The sequence below is a fragment of the Littorina saxatilis genome, linkage group LG16 (assembly GCF_037325665.1).
Source record: "Littorina saxatilis isolate snail1 linkage group LG16, US_GU_Lsax_2.0, whole genome shotgun sequence".
NCBI classification, from domain to species: domain Eukaryota; kingdom Metazoa; phylum Mollusca; class Gastropoda; order Littorinimorpha; family Littorinidae; genus Littorina; species Littorina saxatilis.
In genome coordinates this window covers 48,962,396-48,974,260 of record NC_090260.1, presented here as the reverse complement: position 1 = coordinate 48,974,260, position 11,865 = coordinate 48,962,396, and the positions used below count along the sequence as shown (strand labels likewise).

Sequence of the window (11,865 nt, the reverse complement as noted above, 5' to 3'; positions counted from 1 at the left end):
TGATTGGTTGGTTGCTCTGTGGGTCCTGATTGTTGCTGGACGGTTGATTGGTTGGTTGCTCTGTGGGTCCTGATTGTTGCTGGACGGTTGATTGGTTGGTTGCTCTGTGGGTCCTGATTGTTGCTGGACGGTTGATTGGTTGGTTGCTCTGTGGGTCCTGATTGTTGCTGGACGGTTGATTGGTTGGTTGCTCGTGTGTCTTGGTTGCTTTTGTGTTTGTTTCAAAATGTTAAACCTGCCAGTCCTGATGACAACAGACACACTCATCAAAGTCTTTGGCATCATCCATCCTATAGTGAAACTGAAGACCTGTCTGTCTGTTTGTCTGTGACTGTCTGTTTATCTGTCCATCTCCCAGACACAGAGGACAATAGGTCATTTGGACCTGGATTCAAAATACGTGTACATGTGATGAAAATGTCCTGGCCGCCTGTTTGTCTGAGAACAGTTTTGTAAGACAAGGCATTGCACCTCAAACCTGTTATCGTTGTGTAAAATAAAGTTCAGTCCTCACTGATCAGTCTGTCGGTCTCTATCTGTTTGTCTGTCTTTGTCTGTCTGTCTGTCTAGCTGTCTGTCTGTCTGTCTGTCTGTCTCTCTGTCTCTCTCTGTCTCTCTCTCTGTGTCTCTCTCTCTCTCTCTCTCTCTCTCTCTCTCTCTCTCTCTCTCTCTCTCTCTCTCTCTCTCTCTCTCTCTCTCTCTCTCTCTCTCTCTCTCTCTGAAGTCAAAACTTTCTCTCGCTCTGTTTATGTGTGTGTTATTTTGTGTTGTGCATTGTTTTGTAGTATGTTTAGTTGTCTGATTGTTTCCTTGTTTCTTGCAATGATGTATCTGTGAATTGTATAAGTCACTACTAGCTTTTAGTTGATCATTTGGTTTTCATTCTTTCTATCTGTTATTCCTGTTTGTCTGTCTGTGACTTAAGGAAGCCATTACATTTTTTCTTCACATAATGTAACTAATACTTCTGATTTCAATCGTAGCCCCAGGAGGCTGCCTGCTGTATTGCTGGTTGTCTTATATATATGTGACAGGGGAGGCTACCGCTCCTTTTACAGCAGACTCTGCACCCGAGTTGTTGGCCTTTAAACGTCAACACCAGTGGATTGTAGAGTTCTGTTTGTGATGGGGTCTGGTGGTTTCCGATTGTCTGTATGTTCATGGAAACCTTCGGGTTTGCATAACAGTTTTTATAGGGCTAAGAAATTAGCCCTAACATTTTCAATCCTGTTTGATTGCACTTCGCTTCCCGAGGTGATCGTAGTGTTTCGGCACAGGGTTACATATATATATATACGTTTAATAGAGGAGGCAGTTGCTCTCCCCAGATGAGTGTTCGCAGTGCTTTTGTAGTAAACCAGTTTTGACCGCAAGTGACCAATGCAGTACATGGACCGTACATGTAAAACTTGCTGGTGACTTAGGTGAGTGATTGGACGGTCCAACATGAATCATTTCTGAAGGTTGACGGTTGGTCAGGTGTATAATTTTGAGGCAGCTGTTTGTTGGTGTTTTTCAGTTCTTCAAACCCTTTTCATCTACTTTTTTGTTTTTTGTATAGCGAGTATACCAATGCAGGTAATAATTGTTATACAGTGCAGTGCAACCCTCGTTTTTAAAACTCCAAAAATGTGAGAAAACTAGGTCTTATAAACCTTCAAACTGAGCTAAATGTTCAGACTTTGTGCCAATTGTAGACACAGAATCTGTAAAAACAGGATTTTCATAGGTTGGATGTTTTATAATGGGGGCTAGCATATATTTCTTAGACTGTCTGAAGAGAATTTAGTGTTTCAGGAATTTGAAGTTATCTGGTCGTGTTCCCCTGTATGTAGAGAAATCTTGTGTTGACGAAATTGTGAGGGAAGCACGGTGACGTCATTTGCGTGCCAGGTTATTTGATTAAACTGGATGATGTGATAGCTTGGTCCATTGATTGTGGGTGGAGCTGTCAACTCTGATTTGTTTCTGTGTCTGCAAGATGTCTAGTATTGCTTCCTCATGGCTCTACACTGGCTCTCCCTCTTTCTCTTCCTTAGCTCCCCCCTCCCTCCCCTCTCTCACCCCTCTCTTTCTCTCTCTCTCCCCTTTTTGCCCAGAAATCTGTCTATCGTCACCCTCTCTCAATCACTCTCAAAGCACACAGACACACTCACGTAGGCGCTCATGCATGAACGCACGCACCCACACACACACTGGCATATGCACGCACACCCTGACACATACACACACACACACTGACATACACACACACACTGACACACACACTGACACACACACACACACACACACCGGTAACTAAGCCAAAGTTTTTGATTCTGCCGGCGTTACCCATGCAGATGCACACGCATACACACTGACACTGATACTCAGTGACACACACACACACACACATACTGACACACACACACACACACACACACACACACTGACACACACACGCACACACACACACACATGTGCACACACTGACACACAATGCCTAAGCTGTGGATCTACCTGCCAAAGGTTTTCAATTGCATCCACACTGTCCCAACCTTCTTTAGTCCCTGTTCCTTCCTTTCACCGAAACCGTCGCTTGTAGTGTGTTGTTGGTTTTGCAACAAGGCCAAGGGATGATCGGGTTCAAATCCCTGACTAAGCACGTGTGTGGTGTTAGCTTGTTTCACTTTTTGACCCGTCCTTTGCGTGGTCAGGACCCGCGACCTCGCTCTGGTTGTAAGTCAACACGGGGAGTGTTGAAACTAATGTCAGGAATGTGAAAGCTGAGAATTGTCAACTTTCTTGAAATTGTTTCCCTCTATGTGTATGTGTGTGTGTGTGTGTGTGTGTGTGTGAGAGAGAGAGAGAGAGAGAGGGGGGGTGGGTGTCTTGGTTTAATTGGTATTGTACTTTCTCTTCCCTTGTCCCACTCTCTCTGTTTCTTCCTCTGTTACCCACCAACATCTCGCTCTCTTTCTCTATCTCTTTCGGTTCTCTCTCTCTCTCTCTCTCTCTCTCTCTCTCTCCCCCTCCCTCCCTCCCTCCCTCTCTCTCTCTCTCTCTCTCTCCCTCTCTCCCTCCCTCCCTCTCTCTCTCTCTCCCTCTTCCTCCCTCCCTCCCTCCCTCCCTCTCTCTCTCTTTCTCTCTCTCTCTCTCCCTCCCTCCCTCCCTCCCTCCCTCTCTCTCTCTCTCTCTCCCTCTTCCTCCCTCTCTCTCTCTCTCTCTCTCCCTCCCTCTCTCTCTCTCTCTCCCTCTTCCTCCCTCCCTCCCTCCCTCCCTCCCTCTCTCTCTCTCTCTCTCTCTCTCTTCTCTCTCTCTCTCTCTCTCCCTCCCCCCTCTCCCCCTCCCCCTCTCTCTTTCATGAGTCATAAAACACAGCCACAGTGAAAAGGTGAGATCAGAGTATATTAACATTCTGTCAGTGATACAGACATGCAATGTCAAAATCCTACTTCTAGTTACATGAAGCTTTCCCTCAGATATTTAATATCTGTTCTGCTTTGTAATCCAATCCGTTCTGGTCACACACCCACCGGCTCTCCCCGCCCCCCATCCCAACCACCTCTGCCCCAAACTGCATGTGCTCTGCAGAAAAAAAATTGGTTACAAAGTTGTTTGACACGTAGTACCTAGCTATCCCTTTGGTTTCTCCTTTTCATATTCGTTCTCCCTTTCAGGATCTACTATAGCTTGTACAAACACAATTTAACTGTGTATTGTAATGGAATTTAGTTACTGTTTACCCAGTACAACCAACACAACTTATTCAAACAGATGTTCTTTCACACTTTAAAAAGAAACTTACATATGATTTCAACAGCCACAAATCTATAAACAAAAAATAAAGCAAATGTTTTTTATTTTTTTATTTAAACAAATTCTCAGTAAAGAGGGATTCTTGAAACAGGTGTAAATCTATTCACACAAAGAAGAGTGAAAAAAACCAGGTGGTAATAATTATAGAGGGAGTCTTAAGATGTAAGGTCTGAGAACATACGTTTTCATGTACAGTGGAACCCCTATTTAAAGACCCTTCAATTTTAGACACCCTCCCCTTTAAGATCCTGATGTCTCAGGGTTTCTGTAAATAACCTCTTTAAAATTACTTATATTTTAGGGCGGGGATGTAGCTCAGTCGGTAGCGCGCTGGATATGTATCCAATTGGCCGCTGTCAGCGTGAGTTCGTCCCCACGTTCGGCGAGAGATTTATTTTAACTTTGTGTGCCGACTCTCCTCATAGTGGGGCTCGTATGTTGCAGACGCACTAATAAATCATTCACATCTTGCAACAAACATCATACTTTGTGATATTGTTCCTTATAATTATTTAAGGGATTTCAGATACAGAGCCACTTCAGAAATCGCTTTTTTTGACTTTGATAGGGAATAAAAGGCTGCATTTACAGCAGACGAAGTTCGTACCAAAAGCGCTCAGCAGTAAATATTCCCAATTCAGCAAATGTAAAATTCAATGGTTTACCATGCACCAGAAGTTGTCTGCTGATAACACATGCATGACATAAATATTATTATGGGTATTTTTGTGTTCTGGTATTTAATTTGATCGTTTTTAGAATTTTTTTATATCCGCAGTATGAACATTCAAGATGGCGGCCTCCGTAACATTGCGTGTTTTGATTTAAGCAAAAACAACGTTTCTGAAGGTAAGTTTTCAAGAATACGCATCCATTCACCAATGTCACATCATTTTACTGTTTAATTCTCCCCTGGGGTCTGTTATTCATCGGGTGAAGCGCTGAAATGCAGAGACTTTGTTTAATCTTGCAATAGCTCAGCTGGATTGTGATGCTGATAGATCTAGATCTATCTGTTGATTACAAGTAAGGATAATCATGATCGCCACGCTGGTGATTTTAAACAGATTAAACGAACTTTGAATAAAAGGCGAGGAGAAAGAGATTGTTCATGGTATGATAATTAGTCCTGCCTATGTAAGGACTTCCATAAGTCTCTAAACGGCTGAGGTGGGGAGGGGTAGAGTCAAAAATTGAGTGGAACACTCCACTCCCCATGTCTTTACAGTGTTGTGATCAAACTTTCAAAGACAGTAGGTAACAGACAAAAGCATACAGTGTATGCTAATCAAATGAGATAAGTGGTTTTGAAAAATGAAGAGGTACCGCTCTGTTTGAGTTTTACAATTTTGGTTTGTTGCTTGTTTCTCATCCTTTTGCTTATTTTAAGTTGACCGTGCATTGGTGTGAATTTTATTTTTACAGGATATACAAGAGTTACACCACATGCCGGTTCATGGGAACAAGCGTTCTGCAATTATTCCGGTGCCACAGAAGGGAGCTGATTTCACTAGTACTACTGTTTCAAGGTTTGTTACCTAATACATCCTGTCTAGCTTAACAGTAAGATTTTTTTATTTGTATTAATTGGAACATGTTTGCACATAATTTGTAAGCGACCTCTGTGAATTTGATGGGTTTAACGTACCCTCACTATGGTCAACATTCTGTTAGCGACTGTTTGAAGCGAATAAATGTAGCGGTCAGAAAGATTCCAGAATCAGTTGGATCACTGGAAAGTGGTTTTTTTTTTATAACCTGAAACAGTAAGAATTATACGAATTCATGAAATAAAATTTTCTTTCATTTTGGTCTGTTGTGTGAAGGCTTGCTACCCGGCCCCGGCTTTGACCGACTCTCTGAGATAGTAAACATTATTGAAATACATTCAAATAAAAATGTCACTTTTCATCTTTTGTGTGAAGGGTACCCCAGGCTGATTTCCTGCACCATGGATGTAGAGGAGGCCAGACAGTCTGCTTCTCATTCCAGCTGTGTTGCGTTTTTTCTGCTCGTGAAGTGTATCGCCACATTGCCAAAGCCATTGGCCAAGAGAAGTCACCCTGTCTGCCCATTTTGCATAGCCTATGTCGTTCTTCAATGGTATTGGGGAAACAGAAGGCTTGGGAAGTATGGCAAGCATTTGAAGACGTCACTCAAACTTTCTTCAGGTTGTCTGCTCCTCTTTGTAAGCTGAGTGCACAAGAGCTTTTTGGTGTACATTTGTAGGACAAAACCAGCAACGTACTGGGTGTAAACAGTGCTAGACGGTACTTCTTCAGTAAAAAGAGCTGCCAAATTGACCATAACCCCCTTACAAGTGAGGTGCTGCTGCAGGACATGAGATTGAGAAGAGCCATCTACCTATTAGACTACCCAACTCTGTGGGCTGGCAGTTCAAGGCTGGAAAGTGAGAGTCATTCTGGACGAGCTTTCAAGAGGTATCCAGCGTGTGCCGAGAACTCATGAGGTGTGCCTGCAAGAAGAGCTGTACAACAAAACGCTGCAAATGCTGCAAAGAAAGACTGCAGAGCACAGCTCTTTGCAAATGTGCTTGCATGCCTGTGAAAACTGTCAGCATCTAAACTGTGCAAAAATATTATTGCACCCATTTTCATACCCCAACTCAAACATTTATTCCTGTGTCATTTTATTCAAACTGTCTATGCCATTAAAGACTCGCATCTTCGCTATCTGGCACTTTTTTTTTGTTACATCATCATTTACGCCGTCAAAATACGGATACCCTTGACGTGACAAAGAAATGTGACAAAAACTTCGGGTACCTTTTAAAAAGCCGACGACAATTCCTGAGGCACAACTGGGTCACTGTTGTATACGAAGAGAAAGTCAACTTGATTATCCATCCCGAACAGGTTGTTTTATTTCACCATCTTGCATATTTCTAGTGTTGTGCCATTGTACCTACTGATGTATGTGTCGATCTCACGGATGAGATGTTTATGTGTCAAATTTGAGGGATACCCAAGTCAACTAAAATCCATGTATTTTAGCAATGACCAAGTGAATTGCGTTGAAACTTTCAGGAATGTGTGTCTACACACGAGGCGTAGTTCAACCGTTTGAGTACACTTTCAAATCTTCACGAAATAATATTTTAAAAACTGCCACAGGTTTGTTGACTTACATCCCACATATTTTTGACTTCGCATGTATATATGACAGATGGTTGTTTCAAGTACTGCCAAAGTTTCTTTTGAGTATAGACACTTGCCGGAATGTGCTAGTTGTGTAAACACATGAGAACAAACAACGTTTTCGAAATACAGCGATTATGAATTTTAGTCGACTTTTGAGTTGATACATTACATTTTTATCCGTTTTATTTTGGGGGTACCCTTATTTGGGCGGCGGTCAAATAACCCATGTAAAAGCCAACCTTTTATCGTAGAAGTGTTCCAGTTAGCCAAGTTGAGTGCCCTCAATAGCATACATTGAATACAACAGCAAAGGAATGAATGTTTTCGTTTTGGTATGAAAATTGGTGCAATATATTTGTTTTTGTACAGTTTAGGTAATCCACAATTCTTCAACCCTGCCACCCACACCGTCCAATCATTCTCTGCACCAACAATACATTTATTGTTTTGTTTAAAAAAGTTTTTGTGTTAGTTTCTATTGCAAGAGAATGTCTTGTGGCATCAAAAATGCCTAAATACCCTTTTCATTGGCGGCCATTTTGAAAATTGTTAAAAAACTACTGATTTTTTAATTTTTTTCACGGTGGCTCTGTATCAGGTTTTGTTAAGCGAAAGCAAATGTCCATTTACGCCAACGTTGCTGTTAATCACATGAAGTGAAATATGCCTAACATACCCAACCGTTTACACTGGCGGCCATTTTGAAATTTTTTTCAAAAACTACCTATTTTTTAATTTTTCGCGGTGGCTCTGTATCAGGTTTTGTTACGCACATAAAACTCTTCATGTTTGCTAAATTTGGTGTTTGTTGCATGATTTGAATGATTTTGCAACATACAAGCCCCACTATCAGTGTCCGAACACCCCCGTGTGTACACGCAAGCACAAGACCACGTGCGGTAGAAAAAGATCCTGAAATCCACTGCATGTCAAGAGTTCGGTGGGTTATAGAAACACGAAAATACCCAGCATGCTTCCTCCGAAAGCGGCGTATGGCTGCCTAAATGGCGGGGTAAAAACGGTCATACACGTAAAAGCCGTGGGAGTTTCAGCTCACGAACAAACAAACAAACAAACTTATATTTTAAGATCCCCTCCTCTTAAAGACCTGAGTTGTGAGACTTTGGAGCTAGGTCTCAAATTGAGGGTTCCGCTGTAGTGGTCAGAGGTAAAGTTAGTTTTGTGACACCCCCGGTGTGGTGACATAGACTGACCCAGTGTGAGTGTGACTTGGAGGCCCTGTCCCACCTGAGAGTTGACTCTAGGGATGTCAGGGTCGCCTATTAGCCTACCTCCGCCCTCTCACGCTCCACTTTCCAGATGGGGCCCTGTCGGGGTTGGTGTTTGTGTGGGAACGGTGACACGCGAAGGTGTTAGCTGCTCGGGATTCTTTCAAAGCCGCTTGGCAGTTCTTGTCTCTTTGTCTTTCTTTTTGTCTGTCTTTCTTGGTTTAAGGCAGTCTTTGTTTGTCATCTTTCTTTCTTTCTGTATTTCATTATGTCTTTCAGTCTTTCAACATTTGTCGGCAGTTATTGTTGACGTGTGCGTATACGTGTGTGTGTATGTTGTGCGTGTGTGTTTTGTGTGTGTGTGTGTGTGTGTGTGTGAGTGTGTGTGTATGCGTGTGTGTGTGAGTGTGTGTGTGTGTGTGTATGAGTGTGTGTGTGTGTGTGTGTGTGTGTGGTGTGTGTGTGTGTGTGTGTGTGTGTGTGTGTGTGTGTTTGTGCTCTCTCGTGCGTGACCAATACAAATCATTGTAATTTAAAATCGAGGAAAAAGTTTGTTTCGCTATACGCTGCGTGCAACTCTTGTCTCCGCGTCTTACTTCCCTCTAGCACAATGGTGACCTCTGTTCCTGTGCGCGTCATTCAACTTGAGTCCAAGAGGATGCACTTGAAAAAAAAGGAATGAGAGAATGCTTACTGTCCTGCACATCGGAACAATCTCCTTCTTAACCCACCAGGCGGCAGCGACCGGGATTCGAACTCACGACAGCAGACTACGTTGGTAGCAACCCCATAGACAATTACATAAAACAACAACAACAGGTGTTTCGCTGTACCTCGCTGCAACACCGAACAATACAGACAGCCGTTCTTCCCACGATCCACACTAGAGTGGAATCACCTGGACAACATAGTTGTCCACTCAGACTCTACTGAGGCATTCAAGTCGGCGCTAACCACCAGCCGCCGCTAGACGACGTCGCTGCGCACACCCACCCGTCGCGCCAAAGCCAGCAATCTGGATGCTAGCGACGTACCCTACAGATACAGAGTCAGAGACCTCCCGATTAGGAGGCCGACGTCTTACCACCACGCCCTTACCACCACGCCGCGGGGTCGCCATTTGAAATCTGTCCCAGATTTTTACATGGGATAAAACTACCCCGACACTGGAACACATACCTAAATGTAACGGTCTCACTGCTTCCAGTCCAGTGAAGAGGGTTTTTTTTATTAATTAATTTCGCTAATTGCCACTCATGTGGAAGGACTGTCTTTTTGACAGTCGATTTTCTATTTTCTGTTGCGTGAACATGTCAGACGGAGTTTCCTCAATAGGCACATGGGCGTAAAATCTGTACATGGTGCGTTTATAAAACATAGCGATAAGAGACAACTGTTCACTATTGGAAGGGGGGGGGGGAGTTAAAGAACGGCAGCATGTTTTCACAACCATCCACAGTTAGATTAGTGAATTATCTTCCCCTATAGAGAGCGGAGTTTGCAGGTAAAACATGCCCCTCTGCTTGTGCAAATTGGGCGGTCTCCCCTCTACCCCACCCCCTCCGTTCCTTCCAGGCTTTGTACGTTTTGCTTTGGCAAATTTGTGCGTCTGTCTGCTAGCGTTTTTTCACCACCACCCCCCCCCCCCCCCCCCCCATCCTCCTTCTGTTGGCCCTAGACCCTTTACCCCACCCCTTCTATCTCTCTCTCTCTCTGTCTCTCTCTCTCTCTGTCTCTCTCTCTGTCTGTCTCTCTCTCTCTCTCTGTCTCTCTCTCTGTCTCTGTCTCTCTCTCTCTCCACTCTGTGTCTTGGTTTCAGTTGGGCCCTCTAATTTTCTTTTTATATTTAGTCAAGTTTTGACTAAATATTTTAACATCGAGGGGGAATCGAAACGAGGGTCGTGGTGTATGTGCGTGTGTCTGTGTGTCTGTGTGTGTGTGTAGAGCGATTCAGACTAAACTACTGGACCGATCTTTATGAAATTTGACATGAGAGTTCCTGGGTATGAAATCCCCGAACGTTTTTTTCATTTTTTTGATAAATGTCTTTGATGACGTCATATCCGGCTTTTCGTGAAAAATGAGGCGGCACTGTCACGCTCTCATTTTTCAACCAAATTGGTTGAAATTTTGGTCAAGTAATCTTCGACGAAGCCCGGGGTTCGGTATTGCATTTCAGCTTGGTGGCTTAAAAATTAATTAATGACTTTGGTCATTAAAAATCTGAAAATTGTAAAAAAAAATAAAAATTTATAAAACGATCCAAATTTACGTTTATCTTATTCTCCATCGTTTGCTGATTCCAAAAACATATAAATATGTTATATTCGGATTAAAAACAAGCTCTGAAAATTAAATATATAAAAATTATTATCAAAATTAAATTTTCCAAATCAATTTAAAAACACTTTCATCTTATTCCTTGTCGGTTCCTGATTCCAAAAACATATAGATATGATATGTTTGGATTAAAAACACGCACAGAAAGTTAAAACGAAGAGATGTACAGAAAAGCGTGCTATCCTTCTTAGCGCAACTACTACTCCGCTCTTCTTGTCAATTTCACTGCCTTTGCCATGAGCGGTGGACTGACGATGCTGCGAGTATACGGTCTTGCTGAAAAATGGCATTGCGTTCTGTGAGTTCGACAGCTACTTGACTAAATATTGTATTTTCGCCTTACGCGACTTGTTTGCTTTGATGTTGTTTGGAATGTGTGGACCTTTCGTTGTGCTAATTCTTCCTTCCTCTGCTCCTCACATTTCTCGTCATTTTCTCTCTCTAACCCCCCCCCCCCCCCCCCCCCACCTCTCACTCCACAGGCTCCTGTCTCCCACCTCCCTACATCGTGTCAACCATTACTGTGTTCTACATGGTCTAACTTGTAGCAGAGACGTGTACGTGTAGATATTGCGTCACCCGTGACTCACTGTTTTCTCCAATGTTCCAAATGCATACGTTGTTTTGCTCCCACCAAGACTGCAGATCTTGGCAAACGCGTGACGTAAAAACTAAATTTGATGACGTTACACGTTCACGCACACGTCCTGAAAAGTGCTGATCTAGATCTTGCTATTAGCAAAGAAACTATTAGCTTGAACGCGGAGGAGCTCAGTTCCTGGATTCTTTTTCTCGGTTAAGGTGGATTCAGGCTGACTGTCCACATCACGGACACATCGCACTGGAGGTGGCGGATCGCAAATGTAGAGAAAGAGAGAACATTTATTTTTCAGAAATTATTTATCGTGGAAAGCTGTTTTACCAGTACATTGAACACACGTACACCCTAGCTCGAAGGAAAAACAGAGAGTGATAGAGAGCGCGTATTTGAAGTGAGAGATGTGTACAAGAGAGAGAGTGTGTGTGTATGTGGGTGGGGGGGGGGGTGGTAGGGGTACCTCTCTCTCTCTCTCTCTCTCTCTCTCTCTCTCTCTCTCTCTCTCTCTCTCTCTCTCTCTCTCTCTCTCTCTCTCTCCTCTCTCTCTCCTTATTGGATGTTCATCCCTTATTAAATACTATGTGCCTGTGGGTCACATTTGCCTTTTTGTCTCATAGTCAAAGAATACCCCCTTTCCTGGGGTCCTGATTTGGCCTATAATTTGGTCCGCTGGACCCAAAAAGCAACAACTAACTAACTAACTTCCCCCTTCCTTCTGTCAGTCTCCCCCCCCCCCCCC

The 11,865-nt window shown here is 43.2% G+C and overlaps 1 protein-coding gene across 1 annotated transcript in view; it reads right to left on the bottom strand.

Moving 5' to 3' along the window:
• Positions 1–11,324: 11,324 nt before the first annotated feature.
• The window catches only part of LOC138950044 (unconventional myosin-Va-like), a 63,434-nt gene continuing 62,893 nt past the window's right edge, over positions 11,325–11,865 (bottom strand). The window contains exon 23 of the mRNA XM_070321828.1: positions 11,325–11,369. Within this exon, the coding sequence (XP_070177929.1) occupies positions 11,325–11,369 (45 nt within the window). The remainder of the gene's footprint in view (positions 11,370–11,865) is intronic.